General features: G+C 36.8%; 3 protein-coding genes and 1 long non-coding RNA gene across 5 annotated transcripts; 2 read left to right on the top strand and 2 right to left on the bottom strand.

Moving 5' to 3' along the window:
• Window positions 1-1,243: 1,243 nt before the first annotated feature.
• Window positions 1,244-3,002, top strand: LOC145596196 (uncharacterized). Its single transcript, XR_014103081.1, has 4 exons — window positions 1,244-1,579; window positions 2,179-2,223; window positions 2,432-2,478; window positions 2,589-3,002. It is a non-coding gene; the product is annotated as an uncharacterized LOC145596196 (long non-coding RNA).
• Window positions 3,003-3,854: 852 nt separating this feature from the next.
• Window positions 3,855-4,385, top strand: LOC145594001 (putative F-box protein At4g38870). The gene has a single exon (XM_081650349.1). It carries the CDS (start codon window positions 3,855-3,857, stop codon window positions 4,383-4,385), a length of 531 nt encoding a protein of 176 aa, XP_081506475.1.
• Window positions 4,386-4,692: 307 nt separating this feature from the next.
• On the bottom strand, window positions 4,693-8,679 carry LOC145594649 (putative disease resistance protein RGA1). Of its 2 annotated transcripts, none has more exons than XM_081650979.1 (2): window positions 5,386-8,679; window positions 4,693-4,960 (listed from the first exon to the last, which is right to left on the bottom strand). In XM_081650979.1, the coding sequence occupies exon 1, from the start codon at window positions 8,585-8,587 to the stop codon at window positions 5,396-5,398; it is 3,192 nt and encodes a 1,063-aa protein (XP_081507105.1). In that variant the 5' UTR covers window positions 8,588-8,679; the 3' UTR covers window positions 4,693-4,960; window positions 5,386-5,395. The 2 variants fall into 2 exon arrangements, with proteins under 2 accessions (XP_081507105.1, XP_081507104.1); XM_081650978.1 differs by having other exon boundaries at window positions 4,693-4,975; window positions 5,386-8,678.
• A 6,938-nt stretch (window positions 8,680-15,617) lies between these two features.
• Window positions 15,618-20,214, bottom strand: LOC145595957 (disease resistance protein RGA2-like). Its single transcript, XM_081652389.1, has 2 exons — window positions 17,367-20,214; window positions 15,618-16,899 (listed from the first exon to the last, which is right to left on the bottom strand). Exon 1 carries the CDS (start codon window positions 20,212-20,214, stop codon window positions 17,377-17,379), a length of 2,838 nt encoding a protein of 945 aa, XP_081508515.1. The 3' UTR covers window positions 15,618-16,899; window positions 17,367-17,376.
• Window positions 20,215-20,224: the final 10 nt, after the last annotated feature.

Genomic DNA, 20,224 nt, shown 5'->3' with positions numbered 1-20,224 from the left:
ATATACACTCAGGGAGCACCGGAGCAGCAGAGCGTACAGAAACATAGACTTGGCTGCAATAATCATGCTCAACGTGACATTAGGTGTCTAAGATAAATCTAGTTTAGTAAATAGTTTAGTAAAAATTGGTAAATTTAAAGAAAAAATATAAGGAAAAATTGCCCGTAATTCCAACTTTGAGGCGTCTGCTAAATATAATCCCACCTTCGGGTTAACTTTAAATAATCTGACCTTTATAATTAATCCGCTCAAAATGGTCCCAACCGCTCATGTACCCCCTCCGTCCCGATTTTTTTTTTACCCCATTGCCAAATTTGGTCAAACTTTACAAACTTTGACCATAAATTCTCGTTGTTTACAAAAAGAATATAGTCATGTGCAATCTTGTTTAGTTCGTCTAATTGTAAATTTAATTGTTATCAACTTTTTATAATTTTTTCGCATATAAAAACGAAGATCTAAATGTTTTAACACATGTCTTGGAGACCACTGGTAGGGGGAATAATCGGTCGTTGGACGATCACCCTCAAGCCAAACAATATTTCTACCTAAACCAACCTAAGACAAGTCTAGGGTAAGTAAAGAAAATTCATGTCCACAATAATAAAATTTTGCAATAAATGGAGTAATCACATATAAAAAAAGGTTAATGTTTGTTTTTCTTAAAATTTTTAAAAGGTTTTTAAAAGAAAAAGTATTGACAACTACTTTGCAATCAATATTTGGACACGTGAGAGGTTCCGGCCTGGTAAGGCCTTCTCCTTACCGAAAAAAAAAAAAACCTTTGCAATCAATACTTTGATTTTTTTTTTTAAAGTAAAAAAAAAAAGTTAGGTGGAAAAAAATGAATGAGAAGCTGACACATGTACAACTTGAAAAAAGTAATGAAGTCGGTGGTTGTTACTTTAGTAATATTTATGGACTAGTAAGACCTCGTTTACTTCATCTTATTTTTGCATAACTGAAATAATTTTTACTAAAATGAAATTATTTTTGTTGAACTGAAATTATTTTTACTGAAGTGAAATTATTTTACTTATATTTTCTTCATAAAGGAACTGATTTTTACTGAATTGAAATAATTTTTAATAAACTGAATTGAAATTATTTTTTGTTGAATTGAAATTATTTTTACAAGACCTAATTCATATAATTATACTCCTTATGAAATTCTGAAAGTAGTATAAAAAATATTGGGAGCTCTCCCAATTTAAACAAAACAACCAACTTATTTCATATTTGACATTCTTTCACGACTATCTGCAAAATCCGTGGCCATGGAAATCTATTCTAAGTTCTAACCCAACCTCACTTCATCAAAACCCACCTTTATCGAACCAAACATCTTCCTAACCAACAACAATCGCTAATCCTTGTTTCAGAGGAATCCCATTCCCTGTATTTAACCCAATTGAATAATGCCCACCACCTGTTCGACGAAATTACCACTTTTGCTACCAAGCTCTGTTCGTTTTGGTTCCACCCTTGTTAATAATATGTGTTCTTGTGATGGTTTAATTTTTGTTTGTGATGAGGAAAACAATATGTTGCTGGTGAACCCGACAACGAGGCTATTCCAGTGAGTATTCAAGTTTTATTTAATTATCTGTCTATTTTTATTAGTGTCTGATTATGTCACTAATATAATTCCCAGAAATAAACATTACAGTTGGCTGAATTGGCAAATTCATTTGTCGAACAATGCTTGAATGTATCCTTCATTCTGCACTTGACAAACCTATAAAATTTCTTGTATATTGTTAGATTGATGCAAAGTGCATTTATTATCAAAGAGGCATTGATTAGTGTGTGTGTGTGTGTGTGTGTGTTTTTTTTTTTTTTTTTTTTTTTTTTTTCTGATGCTTCCACAAGTAGTATTTTTTACATTTTGATTCTTCTGAATGATTATGGCTTCCAGTTCTGTAAATTTGGAGTCTTTATTTTACTGGCCAAGCATGCCATCTGGATCTCTTAGCATAAGTATAATTGTGTAAGCATGCCTGGATCTCTTAGTCTTCATGTTGATGCAGCTATCATTATGGCGGCTACTTTCTTATTCTCTGCATTAACTAGTGCTAACTGCTAAGTAGTGTGATTTTATACTGAAGTTTTTGAGGAGTGGATTGTTTTTCTTTGTCTCTATTTGCAATTAAAACAATGAGGTTTGTTTGATTTCAGATAATGAATGACATCTGATTTCAAGAGGATGATAGACTAGATAAGGTTAGATTCTATGTAATTCCTTTGTTTTTGCAAGTCATAAGCCTTGATTCTATTTTGCAAGTCATAAGCCTTTATAGCTGTGTTCTTGTCTAATAATCATTTCTTCCATAGTTTAAACTTTCTCGCACTCCCCCTATTTTGGACAGCAGTCCACTATGCTTATTAAAGTAGAAGAATATTGATAATCTGTCCCTATTTTGGACAGCAGTTGAAGGGCACAACAGCAGTAAATGGCTATGGGTGTTCTGCATCTGGGTGAGTCAGGCGTAACTTGTACACTTTCTTGATAAAAACTTATCTATGTTCAAAAAAGCATTATAACGGAAAGAAAACCTTATCATATCCATACCTCATCTTTTGGGCAGTTTGGCTCAAGCACAGGACACTGCTAATGAGGCAAGGCCATCTGAAGGAGAGAATTGGAATTTTGGTTGATTCAAGCCAAGCAGAACGTGATATTCATATGGAAGATAACGTAAACCCTCAAGAGGAACCGGTTATTGACATACCAACTGATTATGTGGTTAATGGCTCCCAAAACAGCTCTAGCATGCAATAGGAGGAACTGTCACAAAATTTTAGCCAGCCAGTTGCAGGAGATACACACGGAGAGGCAGAGGAAAGGGTAAATGAACTGCTGACTCCAAATTGTTACTCCATTTGTATCATGCCTTGTATGCTAGTGTAGACGTAATCTTAACGCAGATAGAGAGCATCTGTAGGGTTTAAACTTTGAAGCGGACTTGTAGCAGTAATTTATCAGCCTCCAATCAGTCCAATCACGGTAATTATGGGCAATTTTTTATCTCAAGAGTGCTTAATTTACATGATGGTTTGTGTAGTTAATGGGATAACTTCCCACATGATTTAACTTCTCAATGATTAGTCCAACATTTGGAAGCTTGAAGAACTCTTTAATCTTAATTTAAATGGAATAATTACACGAATAATCCTCAACTTTTGGTATTTTGCTCATCTTTTCATAGTTAGTTGGTAATTGTTTCTCTTTACATGTATTAAGAGTATGCTTTACTTTATATTCGTTGCAAACTTGCAACATGAGCCATACCTTTTTGATTTTGAACTAGTATGATATGTTTTGAATTTGTTTTATTAAATAAACTAGAGGACACAACATGCAAATTTTATTCTCACAATGATTTGAAGTTAGCATAATGATTATTTTTCTACAGTAATTTAGTAAATAGGCCAAATTTCAGCAATTTAATTGATATGAGTAACCACCTAAAAATATTTAAATACATTTACTCGTACTCATACTTTTTATTTATTTATTTATTTATTTGTCTTGTAAAATTAATACGGATTAATTTCAATGTTACGGAGGTACTCCGTATATAACATACCAAGCGATGTGAAGAAAAGACAGTCCTCACTTGCAGTTGGACAGACAGTTACACTTGAGAGATTTTGAATCTGGGAACATAGCAGGAATGTAAAAGGCTTCAGTGAAAGTATTCAGCTCGTATTTTAAGTGTTTTACCAACACTAGGAATTGATATTAGCTTCAATTGCAATTTAAAAAATGCTCTATTTAATCTTCTTTGATTATATTTGAATCCTCTTAAGCCTTTGATTGTCATTCCAAAAAGTCCAAATAGCCAGCATACATGGAGGTGCTTCCACAAGACATCATTGTCAACATACTCTCCTGGCTACCTTTAAAATCAATCGGGAGATCCCGTTGTGTATCGAAGCCATGGAAGTCTCTTCTTTCACAACCCCATTTCATCAAAACCCACCTAAATCGAATCAAACATATCCCAACAACACAAGAATCACTCCTCTTTGTTTCCAATGACTCTGCTTCATCTTTCTATTCTGTCCATTTTAAAAATGCCCACTACAGGAGTGAAGAAATCACTGTTTTTGCTAGCAAGCTTAATCTTAGTGATCGCATTTATATTTTGACCGAAAGGAGTAATGTTGCCTCTTGTGAAAGGTTGATATTGCTGCATAATGAACCATTTAAGACGTGGTTATTAGTAAATCCAACTACGACAGCCATGAAGGAGTTGCCTATCTCACCTTTTGCTCTTAAAAATAACATTACAATGTGTGGACTTGGGTATGATTCAGTTAATGATGATTATAAGGTTATCAACATTTCTTATGCTGAAAATTATAAGAAGCATGGCTAGAAGCCTCACTGTACTGAAGCATTTGTTAATGTTTGTAGATGCTTCTCAAGTTCTCATCAAAATAAAAATTTTTAAAATAAAAACACGATAGGCAGGACTGATGCCTCTGACCAACACTAACAGCCTAATAAAGCTGGCAGAGACTCGATTTCACATTACACAACACAGCTGCATATCCAATATGGTTTAGAAACAAAACGAACCTCATGGACCTTCAGGTTGTAAGAATGATAACAGCAAGCAAATAATGAGTTGGGTTAGTCCTACCCATTGAAGCAAATTACTAGAATGACAGAATTCATTAGTATGAAGAATTATAAATTAAATTCATCAGCATCTCAACTGTTTCATAATCACACAAGAGTGCATGAGAAAAACTTTATGACAAAATCTCATACAATATTACTAGCTACCCGGAAAAGAAGTAAAATGAAAAGATTGCACCAACATTTGGATAGTAGTGTATTAATTAATACAATTTTCTGATGGAAGAATGTAGCAACTCCGTCTTCAAGAAAATAGCGAGTCAGGGTCGTTGATTGAGATATAAGTACAAGATTTCTGGACACCATTTCCTTCATGAGAAAAACCTGAGCATCAATACATAAAAATTAAAAACAAGATTCTCAAGTACAGTCACTCTCAAATATTATAATAAGAACATCACTTAAAATGGTGACAATGTTGTTAGTTTAATTAGTAGTAGCTCATCTAGGTCACAAGGCTATATAATTAATCCATCTCAAGAACCCATTTCATCATAGATTCGTGATTTCGTAGGAGTAAGAATAATTATTACTATAATAGCCGAGGTTTTGTAGTACTCCTTATAAGAAGTCATTTCATCAAATAGGTGGTGTGCAAAAAGGATTATGAAAATCACAAGACACAGGAATTAGTAATTCTTCATCATTCACAAACTAACAAGTAACAAAGTATTGCAATCCTTAAGTCTAGAAATACAATAATACAACAAAGATGTAAAAGTTGAATAGTTCACCTGATCATTATCAAACCAGAAGAGCTAATTCATCCCAATAACAGAATTTAATGGAAGGAATGTGTTGAATGTGGGGCCAGTCCTCTCCGGTTGGTTCTTGGCATCTTTCTTGCAGCCGGGCTGAACAATAACTGATTGTAAGTTCTCTAAGAGAGGTGAGGTTGGACATCCATTTCGGCATTGATTCCACTTTTTTGCAACTGATAATATCAAGGGTTTGAAGGGCAGACAAGTACTGTATCCAATTCGGCAATTCTACCATCTCACTAAGATAATACAATTTCAATGTGCGAAGGGATTGACAAAAGGATACTCTCTCTACTTCTTCTGATTCACTCATATTATTGCAATCATTAGCAATTACTAACTCCTCCAAGGCAGAGAGATGCTCTAAACCTCCACGTACTACACTCTTCAATTTGTCGCAACCTCTAATTGTCAACTTTTTCAGGGAAGCCGAGAAGCAAAGAAACGCCTCCATAGCTTCCCCCAAACTTTCAACCTTCTTGTCCCCTTCTATGTAAAGTTCCGCACCATCATGAAAAGAGTTGATGGGCAGCGAATTAAGCCATGCCACATTGTCGATTCCAACATACCTTAAATTGGGACCAATTTCATAAGATGAGGCCTCTCCCCCTGATATTGCTGTTATTTTCAATCTTTCATTGAATGAAGATAATTTTAGCTCTTCCAATGCAGGACACTCCAATATAGCTGTTAGGTTTGGACAACCATGCAACTCAAATATTTTCAATTGAGGAAGCCGTAATTGTCCCAAATGCTGCAATTTCTCACAATAACAAAAACCTATTTGAACAAGATTAGGGAGAAAGGTTGCCAAGTTATAATTGTCCCTAGCCCAACTTGGCATTCTCACACCTTGATATCCCGTCATACCAAATAATTTGAGATTAGGATGCGGCTGCAACTTTTCCATCACTGCTTCTTCATAGTACTCCTTTCTTCCATTTTCGTAGAAATTAATGATTAGTTCTTTAAGATGTTCCTTGTTCACCAGGCACCCACCTTCCTTTTCACCATTTATTTTATAACCTGTCTTCATATATCGAACCAGGATGCGAAGAGAACCTTTCAGGTTACTTAGAGCTTTTAGATCTTTCAGCCCTTCAAGTAAGCTGTTCTTACTTGATGGCATGTCTCCCAACACAAACAGATTAAGACTGTGAAGGCAATTCAACTTACGCATGCCCCTTGGCATATACCTCAGCACAGTACAACCATCTAAATCCAAGACCCTCAACTTAACCAACTTGCTCAAATCTTTTGGCAATTTTTTCAATCTCCAACAACTTGATAAGTTTAAAGTCTGGAGATTATATAGTTTTGTAATAGATCTCGGGAGAACTTCTAGACCTTTAATGTGCGAGAGGTCTAGATACCTCAAGTGTATCAGATCACCTATTGAGCCCGACAAACTCTTGATTCTTGAACTATGCAAGTTCAGTGCCCTTAAATACTTCCAATTACCTACTAATGCAGCCACACAAAGCTGATCCATCTTGAATTCATTTGGATTGAATTCTTTAGGATAATACCAGTGATCATAAGCATGAAGAAATGAACGTAGCTGGCTCTTATTATTAGTAGAAGAGAAATTTTTTGTACGTCTAATAAGAGAAATATGACGAACTTTTTTGTCTACATTCCCATTCATGGTTTCCACTCTGCAAATCTCCTTTCCCACAACTTGTTGAGCAAGATCATGCATTAAATCATGTATCTTACATGATTCAATATTACCTTCTTTGTCTTTCTTCACGTCTTGCAAGAAACTTCTTTGCAACAAGATCGAGAAATAATCCTCACCGAGATCTTCCGGACTTTGATGATCATCATTCAATTGGATGTAGCCCTGTGCCATCCAAAGCCTAATCAATGTATTCTTCTCCATCACATAATCTTTAGGAAACACTGCACAATAACAGAAACAACTTCTCAATGGGGATTCAAGTTGATAGTAACTCAGCTTCAATGTAGGTATGATGCTATTTTCGCTTCTATTAATTTGCGCTAATCCCAACTTTTGAATTTTCAGCCACATATTTTTTTCTTGGCCAAAGAGAAGACTTCCCACCACTCTAATTGCAAGAGGGACAAAAGCACATTCCTTTACAATATCTTCACCAATTTTGACCAAGTCTTCGGGAGGGTTTGAGTGTTGTGATCCAAATGCTACTTTTTTAAGTAAACACAATGAATCTTCCCTTGACAAGCCTTCTAGTTCATGCTTTAGACCGTCTCCTATGATTTCCGCAGTTCGATGTGAGCGCGTTGTAACCACAATCCAACTTCCTTTCTGACCTCCCATCAAGTATTGCTTCAAATTTTGCCATTGCTCATAATTTTCAGTCCATACATCATCCAAAACAAGCAAGTATTTTTTCCCAGCAAGTTGTTCTCGAAGTTTGCTTTGCAACACATCCATGGTAAAATCCTCATTCATCTTCTTTTCACCTTTGGCCGAAGCTAGAATCTTATCAAGAATCCCTCGCACATCCAACAGCTCCTGATTTTCATCAGCAACACAAGTCCACAACTTTAATGGAAATGCAGTTGTGACTCTCGCATCGTTATACACAAGTTGGGCAAACGCTGTTTTTCCCAACCCACCAATCCCCACAATAGGAAGAGAAGAAACATTTTGTTGAACATTGGAATCAAGCAACATACCAACAATCTTCTCTAAATCAAGCCCTCTTCCAATGATATCATCAGCTTCATACACATACGAACATGTCTCAGGCCTTCGAAACTTAATAGGCTTAGGATCAATGCTCAAGCTGAAGCGTTTATCATCAGCAATAGCATCCAGCTTATTCTTGATCTTCTTCACCCCCTGAGTCATTTTGTAAGCAGTACCAAACTTGGTAAAAACAGAAAGCGCACGATCGTTTATACCCTGGGTGAGCTGCTTGCGCTCAGCAAGAGTGACAAACTCATCGAAGAGATCATCGGCTTCATAAACAGCATCCTTGAGTTCTTCAATATAGAGCTGTTCTTGTTGCGACAACTCTTGCTTGGCCTCAGCATCCTCGAGCACGGCCTTGATTCTTTTGACAGTGAGACGGAGTTCATTGAGTTTAGATTTGTAGTCAGCAGTGGAGCAAATCTTATTAAGATGATCACAATCCAGCGCTGCTAACAAAGTTTGAGCAACAGACAAGATTGTTCCAACATCCATTTTTGAATTGATTTGCAGAAATTTGTGTAAGAAAAAGGAGATAGTAAAAGTAATGGTGAAAATGGGGTGATGAATGTAAAGAATATCAAATTGTATATCAATAATAATCCTTACAATAAGTGGTTCAACAAATTAAAGTCACTTTCAAGCAAGCTGTAATTGCTTCGACTTCTCCATGTTGACGTTGATTTTTCATCTTCACACTTGTAAATAGTGATATTGATGAATGGTGACAGTTTTATTAGTAAGTTGTAATTTCTTCGACTTTTCCATGTTTATAAAGTTGCTTTTCCATTTTCAAACCAATGATACTGCTGCTGAGTGGTGACAATTTTATCAGTAAGTTGTAATTTCTTCCAACTTTCGCTATTAATAGGTTCATAGAATTTAATCAATTTATGTCAAGCTAATTTTATTCAGATGCAGAGTAGTACATGCATAAGGAATTAAGGAGTATTGATATCATGGAATTATGGAAATACGGATTATAACAGAATCAACAATAACATACGGAGTAAATTTTAAATAGATACTCGTAAGTAAAATGAAAATTATAACAAGTGAATCGTGCTAAAAAGCATAATGTGTCGCTTAAAAAATAAAGGGAGCAAACTTTAATACGGGGAAAGCTTATAAATTTCAAGCCAATTGAATTTCCCGTCAATTATTCACAATTCACACCACGGAGTACAATACTGTTTATGAAACACAATTGTACAAGATATACCAACCTTCTTAAAAATTTTTGTTTTTTTTTTGTTTTTGTTTGTTTGTTTTTTTTCTTTTTTTTTTTTTTTCCGGAAATTAGACTTAGATGTATTTACTTCTGTACTATGTACGAGTATAATTTTTGGAATACTTTTGTTCGCAAATTTAGAACTTTCAACTTTCAAGTGTTTATTTGAATCAAATAGGAATCAAATTTTTATGTGTTGACTTGCTAGGAAATTACATACTCACTCTTGTTTGGTTGGTATGTATAAAGCATTCTTCGAGAAATTGACATGAAAATTTTAATTTCGTCAAGAATTGGGAACGTAAGTCACTTTCCATGTCTCATAAGAAATTTAACTTCTCATAAGAATTGGGAGGGTAAGTCACTTTCCATAATTCCATGTCTAATTAAATTTAAAGACACGCTCATATTTTTGGATCATCCAAATTTCTAATTTAACAAGAACTTTATTGCAAAAACATAAAATTAATAGTATGGAGCAATGTAATTAAATAACTTTTTTTTTTTTTTTTTATTAAACTAAAGGTGTAATTTACTCTCTCTCTCTAAAAATCCTCTCTCTCTATCTCTCCCATAACCGCCGCCCCTCTTCTTCTTCTCCGGCCATGAGGCTCGCTGGCGGGCGTGTGGTTCACCGCCCACGCCACAGCGTCGGCGAGCCTCCGATCTACCCTTTTAGCTTGTTTATTTCTTTTTCCGTTATGGTTTTTCGTGTTTTCAGCCTTTCATCTTGCGCCGCACCGCTCCTTCGTCCGCCGTCGTTGTTCTTCTCCGACCATGAGGCCGGCCTGCCGTCGTTTCTTTGTACCGCCTCCCCGCCGCGCCTTCTCCCCACCCTCTTGTCCATTGCCGCGACGTGGTTTACGAGAACGGGGAGGGGGAGTTTTCTCCCTCTAAGTCCCTCGTGTAGGGCCGTTCTAAGTCCCTCGTGTAGGGTTGTCGTTGCAGCGGCTCGGGGGCGTGTGGGGTTCGGGCTTCTCAGGCGGGCCTCGGTGGTCCGTGCGTTTCTTTCCGGCGGTTCGTGGGCTGGGTTGGTGTCTCCCAGAGCGTTGGTGGTGGGAATCGGTTTGACGGCGGGGTGGGATGTTAGGGTTTCGTATTTTGTTTTAGGGTTTAGTTTTCGTTCTGTTTTTCCTTTTAGAAGTCGTTGTGTGTTTTTTAGTTTTATTATTTTTTCTGTTTGTGTGGTGTGTTGGAGTGATATGGGGCTTGCAGATCGGTGTACCGATCTTCTGGTGCAGGATTTAAGCCGGGTTTTTTGGCTATGGGGCTTCGGTTTGATCTTCTGTTGGTTTGGGCTAAAGGGTTTTGCTTCCATGCCGATATCCGTGTTTGAGTCGGAGTTGGTCTTGTCTATGGTGAAGTGTACGACACCAATTTTGATTTCAGGTCGAGGAGTACGGGATTCTGAGCCAATGAAGGTTCTCGTCAGAAATTACATCATATTGCCAGACCCCCTTGCAAGAGGCTGCATAGGACAGTGTTATATGAGCCAAGGGTACTTAAGAACGTCATTCTGCGCGTGCAATTGTAGTTTCTTTTATTTCGAACTTGTAATTTGTTCGGTCGTCTTTGTATTGTTCGATTACGATCTCTTATGTAAGTGCCGTATGGCTTTTTATTAATGAATTTAATCTCCCCCCTTCAAAAAAAAAAAAATTAAATAACTTTTTTCAAAAAAAAAAAAAAATGTAATTAAATAACTCAAATGAGCAGCGTCGCAGAACAAACCTAGGATAATCCTAGCTAGCTTAGCATTTCTAGCAGTAAAGAAATTAAAGTGTAGTAAATCAAAATTAAATAAACTATTTATAAAAAAAAAAAAAAATTAAATAATAAGAACTGAATTAGTAGTATGGAGCAATGGAAGTTAAAGCAAATTACCTGAGATTGGTGACAAATGTTGTAATTTTGTCAAAATTTTACTAACGAAGTTAATGATATTTAACAAAAACTAAACCTAAATAAAAAGACAAGGTATTATCTGATCTGATATGTTTATTATTGAAATAGCAATGATCTTGACTCTCCAATAGTTGAATGTGTTAAGTTACCTCCATAATGAGTTGTCAGATTCTAACCCAAACCGTTAAACACAACTGTTTCGAACCGATCCGAAAAGCTGTTAAACCATTAAAAATCCGAAATTTTGGAAACCGAAAACCAACCCGGCTCAATTTTTTAAACTCAAAACTAAACTAACCCGAATTTATGCGAATGGTTACTAACCCAACCCATTAACAAGCCAAATCGTACAACCCGTGTAACACCCCGACCCCAAACAAATTAGGGAGGAATCTATTTATTGTCACAGAATACGCATCAAGGGCCAACAACTGTCCTCACAGACCAACACAAGTACTTCCGGTGCATCTTATCCTCACTCATGCGCTCCCCGAGAAAACTTCCCAAGAGGTCCCCTTCCCAAAACTACTCCCAGCCAAGCACGCTTAACCATTGAATCTTAGCATATGAGCTCCCTAAAAAAGAAGATGCTTCTAGATGGTACAAGTAGTATATCAAATCCTTTTAAAGCAATCATGAGGGGTACTACAACCCGAAACTAGAAACCACTCGAACCGATTATATATGTCTAAATAAACCTAATAGTAAATCAAAAACCATTTAAATCTGGCAAAAATCCGATAAAACTGAGCTGGTCCAGCCCGTAACCCGTTGTGACCAAACCATTTATAACCCATAACCCGCTATGAATGAACCGTTTCCAACTGTAACCCGTTGAGACCGAACTGTTTACGACCGTTGAGACTGAACCATTTAAGACCGATAACCCATTATGACTAAGTTATTTACAACCTATAACCCAATATCTTTTTTATTTGATTTGGTTCAACCTACTACTCAAATAAACCAAATTTATTTATGATTTAACTTGATTATAACATGACCAGCTCCTACCCATTATTAGACTAACTCGACTAGATAATAACCCGATTTGATTTCAACTAACCCAATATGATTTGGACTGAAACCGCTTTAAATTGGGTAAACCCGTTTTCAAACCAACCAAGTTCAATCCAAACCGATTATGACCTAAATCGATAATGATCAGATCCCTAATTTCACACGATCTGTTTTGAACCGAAATCCATTTTCAAATCGACCTGGTTTAACCCAAATTGATTATGACTCGAATTGATTACAGACTGACCTTATTAAAATCCAGACTGTTTTGAACCGAAACCCACTTTAAACTGGCTAAACCCTTTTCAAACCGACTCGATTCAACCCAAACTGACTATAACTCGAACCAACTACAACCCGACTCGATTAAGACCCGACCCGAATAGAAACCACAATTAAACAAAAAACCAAATCGAACTAACCCTATGATTTTCAAATCCGACCCAAATCGACCCACTAAGGGCCTGTTCATATTTACTGAATTGAGCTGAACTGAACTGAAATGAACTGGTTGGAACTGAACTGATTGGAACTGAACTGAACTGAACTGAGCTGAAATGAATATTTTATGTGAGAGGGAAATTAAGAGCTGAACTGATTGGAACTGAACTGAACTGATTGGAGCTGAACTGAATTGAAATTAAGTAAATGTGAACAGGCTATAATCATTTCAATCCATTATAAAGCGATCCTTTATAGCTCGAAACTGATGAATCCAACCCAAATTCGAACTATTTATCCAAATTGACACCCCTACCTCCATATGATATATTTCCCCAATTTTATAAGTGTTTCACTTAGATTGGATGTAGGTAATGTATGTTGAATCACCACTAGAAAAAGGGTCATTTCTGACGGAAAAATTCCGTCGGAACCACCCCGAAATCCGTCGGAAAACCAGTTTCCGACGGAATTCCGTCGTAACCGGTTGTCGGAAAACCTTTCGTAGGAAATCTGTCTTTTTCCGACGAAAATTCCGTCGGAAACACTTTTCCGACAGAATTTCCGACGGAATTTTCCGTCGAAGAGGTTTTTACAGCACCAGGAAAATCCGTCGGAAATTTCCGACGGATACAATTCGGTCGAAAATTTCCGACGGATACAATTCGGTCGGAAATTTCCGACGGAAATTCCGTCGGAAACTGCTTTTATGGAATAAAAAAAAAAGCCGCGCCACCACGGCACGGCGTATCATCCACCAGACCACCACCTACCACCAAATAAACCCTTACCCCTACATCAGACCACCGCCACTACCACCAGCCCCTAACTAACCCCTCACCACCACCCCACACCACCAGCCCCCTAACCCGTATCACTAGCCCCCCTAACCCGCCCCTTACCACCACCCACACCACCGAATCCCATACCCTCCTAACCCTAACCCACACAAACGAGCCCAGATCTACCACCCCACCACCCACCTCAAACATCCACCGTCACCACCACCACCAAAACAAACTACCACAACCCAATCAAATTAAACAAAAAAAAAAAGAAAAAAAATCAAAATCCCAACCCAACACCCAGAAACCCGAAAAACTCCCAACCCACCTCACCCTAAAACCGACCCACCCTCCTAAACGACCCAGATCCGACCAAAAACCAAACCACCATGGCACCAAACAACCACACAAGCCACCACAACAACATCGAACAGCCAAAAACCGAAAATATTATTAAAAAAAAAACCAAAAAAAAAATTAAAGACTCGAAAAACATACCTTATTAACTGAAATTGGCTGCGCTTTGAATGCTTGAATTTGGTTTAAATAGGTCAAATTCGACCATAAAAAGTGTAGATCTACACTTTTCATGGTCGAATTTCACCAAAAAACCATTAATTTGGCCATGGAAAACACCAAGCTAAGTATAAAAAAAACGAAGAGAGAGAGGAGAAGGTCGAGAATGAGAGGAGAGAGGAGAAGAGAGAGGAGGAGGATCGAGAATGAGAGGAGAAGAGAGAGGAGGAGGTGAGAAGAGAAGAGAGAGGAGGAGGTACATACGGTGATACGACAGAGAGGAGATAGAGGGAGAATGAAGAGGAAAGAGGATAAGGAGAGGAGAGAGAAGAGGAAAGACAAGGAGGGACTTTAAACGCTTCTCTATATGAATGTGAGGTTATTTGTCGTACCTTTCTCAGCTCATTGATTACAAAAGGATTTTTGGGTTAGGGGTACATTAGTAATATACAAACTAAATAATATACAAGATTATTAACATAATCTATCATTCTCTACTGGATTAGGCTTGACAGTTCCCTGTTCTTTCATTATTTTTTGTTCTTTTCCGCTCACTGCCTTATTAGGTCTAATATTTGAACTTGTTTTACAACACTACTATATTAGCAAGCTTAAGAAAAGTTTATCTCAAAGTAGCAATGCAATTAATTTATAAGCATACTTAAGGATATCACATACTTGGTACCGGACAGTGGCTGCAGGGCAAATATTCCCCATTCTTGCTGTCTGGCATCTACAGTCTTTTGATCAATTTGCTTAACATTTAATTCTGTGATGATAGTCATACCATCTAATTTGCTTTATTTCAATCTGGAGTTGTATGTTCACGTCAGTTTAGATGCTTTCTCTAACCAGGAAAGAAGCAAATGTATTGATAAAACTTGTCAGATCCTGATAATTGAAATGGAAATAGAACTTTTGGTAAACTGCTTTGCATAATTTTGATCCTGATAATTGACAGCAATGTCTATGTAATTGCCTGATTTAATTATTTTTTGTTTTTCCCTGATTTATTTTCTCAAGGTGAAACTACTCCAAGAATGCGAACCCAGCAATTGTGGATGCCAGGAAATGGCAGCAGGAGAAAAGATCAGGCTTAAAGAAAAAGTTTGTTTTCAGTACCATTCCAAGTTTGGAGAAGGGGAAGTGCTGTGAGCCTGTGATGTCGGGAAAATTGCTTTATTACATGTTACTCACACAGATGTTGTATTATATAATGTGTATTACTATATCGGCTATCTATATGAGTTAGTAACAAGAAGTAAATAGACAGTTGAGTTAGTTGTACCCTTGAAGCAAATTACTATAATATCAATATTACTATGAAGAGTAACAAAGCAAATTCACCAGCACTCAATTAGTTTCAGAATTGACATAAAAGTACATTAGAGAAATTAAGCTAGCTAACATAGTTATATAATTTCATTTTAATCAGAAAAGAAAAAATGCAATGAACTTTGAATACTGGAATAGTGTCATAAAACAATAGTACAAGTTTCTGATGGGAGAATAGCAGCAACTGCGCCTTGAAGAAACATGTACTAGTAGGTCAAAACTGCTGAGGCAGGATCCTTAATTGAGATATAAGCCCAAAATTTTCTGGAAATGAAATCTGTGACCGAAAAGAACGGGAAATGAGTAAATGAATCGGTAATTTGCAACTCTCTTCAAAGTACCATTATAATTTATTAACATAGTCATATAGATTTAAAACAGTAGAAGATCACTTCTTGTGGGTTTATTAGCTGCAGCTTATTTAAGTCACCAGACAGTAAAATCAACCCATCAGAAGAAGTTGCTTCATCATTGGATTGAGAAAACATCTTGAATGATAAGTGAGGTAGGTTGGTTAGTAGCAAAAGATTTCATATATTAGTCAAATAGGTGAGAATCACAGGAATCAAAGATGGAGTGACTCTTCTTTCATTACAAACTAGCAGATCGAGCAACACAGTTAAGAATACAAATGCACTAATTATTCTTATTTACACTACATAATGTTTTTATTTACTTCTAAAAAATTATGGTATGAAAGATTGAATAACTAACCTGATCAGAATGCAACTTGATCAGAAATCGCTGTCATAATCATCTTGTAAATAATGTTTTTGTAGTTTCTATGATACTCAACCTTTTGCCACATGCAATCTTGTAAATAGCTTAACATCAGGATCATATGCTGTTTCTTTGAGTATTTTTTTCTTGATTTCATCTTTAAGAAGCTGCTCATACCATGTAGGTATTTTTAGGATGAAAGTTAATGTTATTTGACATCATAGAAGTTCCATCAACCAAATTTCTAGAAGAACTCATAAGAGCCCAAGTCTCTAGGACTGTCGCTTCTGATCACACTTACAGCTTAATAAACCTGGCAGAGACTCGATTTCACTGGTGGATCTAACAATGTACACATTACACTACACAGCTGCATATCAAATATATGATTTTTTTTTCAGAAACAGAACGAGGTCTAGTGGTTCAGAAACAAAACGAACCCCCATGGACCTTCTGGTCGTAAGAATGATAACAGCATGCAACTAACTAATTGGGTTAATTAGTCCTACCAATCGAATCAAAATACTAGAATGACAACATTAATATGAAAGATAACAAAGCATGTTCATCAGCATCTCAACTGTTTCATTATTGCACAAGAGTGCACGAGGAAAACTTAGCAAACATGTAATAGAATCTCATACAATCTACCCGGAAAAGAAGAAAAAACAGAAAGGATTGCAAGAACATTCAGATAGTAGTGTATTAATACAAAAGTGAAACATTACTATTTTCTGATAGGAGAATGGCTTGCTAGTCGCAACTCCGTCTTCAAGAAACGTATAGAGCCAAAATAGCAAGTCAGGGTCCTTGATTGAGATATAAGTACATGATTCGTGGACACCATTTCCTTCCTGAGATAAACCAGAGCATCAATACACAATAAGGAAGATTCTCAACTTATTCCCAAGAACCTGAATAATAATAATAAATAGATAAATAAAAACATAAGAGCATCACTTAGAATGGTAACAATGTTATTAGGTTAATTATTAGTAGCTCATATAGATCTCAAGGCTATATAATAAACGCATCACAAGACCCCATTTCATCCTAAAATCGTAAGATTAAGAAAATCACAGGAAACAAGTATTAGTAGCAAAAGAAATCATTGCATCAGGTGGTGTGCAAACTTGTTCTGTAATAGCTGAGATTTGCAGTAAAAGAAATCATTTAATCACAGAAAACAGGAATTTGTAATTCTTCTTCATTTACAAACTAACACAACAATACAATCTTTAAATCTAGAAATACACTACAAGTAATTATTTGATTGCCTACAATAATTTCACAACAGAGATGAAAACATTGAATAGTTCACCTGATCTTTATCAAACCAGAGGTGCTAATAATCCTTGTAGGGGCCAGAAACTAATAGAAGGAATGTGCTGAATGTGGGGCCAGTCCTCTCCGGTTGATTCTTGGCATCTTTCTTGCAGCCGTGCTGAACAATAACTGATTGTAAGTTGTCTAAGAGAGGTGAGTTTGGACATCCAATTCGGCATTGATTCTACTTTTTTGCAATCCCAAATATAAAGGGTTTGGAGGGCAGACAAGTACTGTATCCAATTCGGCAGTTCTACTATCTCACTAAGACAATACAATTTCAATGTGCGAAGGGATTGACAAAAGGATACTCTCTCTACTTCTTCTGATTCATTCAAATTATTGCATCCACTAATTTCTAACTCCTCCAAGGCAGAGAGATGCTCTAAACCTCCACGTACTACACTCTTCAATTTGTCGCAATCACCAATACGCAAGTTTTTCAGTGAAGCTGAGCAGCTACGAAACACCTCCATAGCTTCTCCCAAACTTTCCACCTTGTTGTCCCTATATATGTAAAGCAGTGCTGCACGATCATGAAAAGAGTTGATGGGCAGCGAATTAAGCCATGCCACATTGTCGATTCCAACATACCTTAAATTGGGACCAATTTCATAAGATGAGGCCTCTCCCCCTGATATTGCTATTATTTTCAATCTTTCATTGAATGAATTTAATTCTAGCTCTTCCAATGCAGGACACTCCAGTATAGCTGTTAGGTGTGGACAATTATACAACTCAAATATTTTCAATTGAGGAAGTCCTAATTGTCCCAAATACTGCAATTGATGACAATCACGAAAACTTAGTTCAACAAGATTAGGGAGAAAGGTTGCCAAGTTATAATTGTCCCTTGCCCAACTTGGCATTCTCACACCTTCATATCCCTTTATACCAAATTTCTTGAGATTAAAATGTGGTTGCAACTCTTCCATCATTGCTTCTTCATACTCCTTTCTTCCATTCTTGGAGAAATCAATGAACACTTCTTTCAGATGCTCCTTGTTCACCAGACACCCACCATCCTTTCCACCATTTATTTTATAACCTGTCTTCATATATCGAACCATGATATCAAGAGAACCTTTCAGGTTACTTAGAGCTTTTAGATCTTCCAACCCTTCAAGTAAGCTATTCTTACTTGAACTCATGTCTCCCAACACAAACGAATTAAGAGTGTGAAGGCAACTCAACTTATGCATGCCCCTTGGCATATACTTCAGCTCATAACAACAAAATAAATCCAAGACCCTGAACTTAACCAACTTGCTCAAATCTTTTGGCAATTCTTTCAATTCTCCACAATATCTTAAGTTTAAAAACTGGAGATTATATAGTTTTGTAATAGAACTCGGAAGAACTTCTAGACCAGTTGATGAGAGGTCTAGATACCTCAAGTGTATCAGATCACCTATTAAGCCCGGCAAACTCTTGATTCTTGACTGACGCAAGTCCAATGCCCTTATATACTTCCAATTACCTACTAATGCAGCCACACAAACCTGATCCATCTTGAATGCTTCTAATATAGGATTATGATTAATATCAGCACGATAAAATGAACGTAAGTGGCTCTTATGTTTAGTAAAAGAGAAATTTTTTGTATGTCTAATAAGAGTGAGATGACGAACTTTATTGTCTACATCCCCATTCATGGTTTCCACTCTACAAATCTCTTTTCCCACAACTTGTTGAGCAAGATCATGCATTAAATCATGTATCTTACATGATCTAATATTACCCTCTTCGTCTTTCTTCACGTCTTGCAAGAAACATCTTCGCAATAGGATCAAGAAATAATCCTCACCAAGATCTTCCGGACTCTGAGGATCATCATTCAATGAGACGATGTAGCCATGTGCCATCCAAAGCCTTATCAATGTATTCTTCTGCATCACATAATCTTTAGGAAACACTGCACAATAACAGAAACAACTTCTCAATGGGGATTCAAGTTGATAGTAACTCAGCTTCAATGTAGGTATGATGCTATTTTCGCTTCTATTAATTTGCGCTAATCCCAACTTTTGAATTTTCAGCCACATATTTTTTTCTTGGCCAAAGAGAAGACTTCCCACCACTCTAATTGCAAGAGGGACAAAAGCACATTCCTTTACAATATCTTCACCAATTTTGACCAAGTCTTCGGGAGGGTTTGAGTGTTCTGATCCGAATGCTACTTTTTTAAGTAAACACAATGAATCTTCTTTTGACAAGCCTTCTAATTCATGCTTTAGACCGTCTCCTATGATTTCTGCAGTTCGATGTGAGCGTGTTGTGACCATAATCCAACTTCCTTTCTGACCTCCCATTAAGTATTGCTTCAAATTTTGCCATTGCTCATAACTTTCAGTCCATACATCATCCAAAACAAGCAAGAACTTTTTTTCAGCAATTTTTTGTCGAAGTTTGTTTTGCAACCCTTCCATGGTATAACCCTCATCCATGATATGCCCCGCAGGTGAAGCTAGTATCTTACCAAGAAGCCCTTTTACATCCAACAGCTCCTGATTTTCATCAGCAACACAAGTCCACAACTTTAATGGAAATGCAGTTGTGACTCTCGCATCGTTATACACAAGTTGGGCAAGCGCAGTCTTCCCCAACCCACCAATCCCCACAATAGAAAGGAAAGATACATTTTGTTGAACATTAGAATCAAGCAACACACCAACAATCTTCTCCAAATCAGTTTCTCTTCCAATGATATCAGCTTCATACACATAAGAACAGGTCTCAGGCTTTCGATTCTTAATAGGCTTAGGATCAATGCTCAAGCTGAAGCGTTTATCATCAGCAATAGCATCCAGCTTACTCTTGATCTTCGTAACCTTCTGACTCATTTTGTAAGCA

Source organism: Chenopodium album, chromosome 19, assembly GCF_948465745.1.
Source record: "Chenopodium album chromosome 19, dcCheAlbu1.1, whole genome shotgun sequence".
Lineage (NCBI taxonomy): Eukaryota > Viridiplantae > Streptophyta > Magnoliopsida > Caryophyllales > Amaranthaceae > Chenopodium > Chenopodium album.
Note: the sequence above shows the minus strand (reverse complement) of the source record. Positions and strands in the feature narration are given on the sequence as shown.

Bases quoted from the DNA above. Each gene is read 5' to 3' on its own strand.
- LOC145594001 (XM_081650349.1), top strand. From the start codon at position 3,855: ATGGAGGTGCTTCCACAAGACATCATTGTCAACATACTCTCCTGGCTA.
- LOC145594649 (XM_081650979.1), bottom strand. From the start codon at position 8,587: ATGGATGTTGGAACAATCTTGTCTGTTGCTCAAACTTTGTTAGCAGCG.
- LOC145595957 (XM_081652389.1), bottom strand. From the start codon at position 20,214: ATGAGTCAGAAGGTTACGAAGATCAAGAGTAAGCTGGATGCTATTGCT.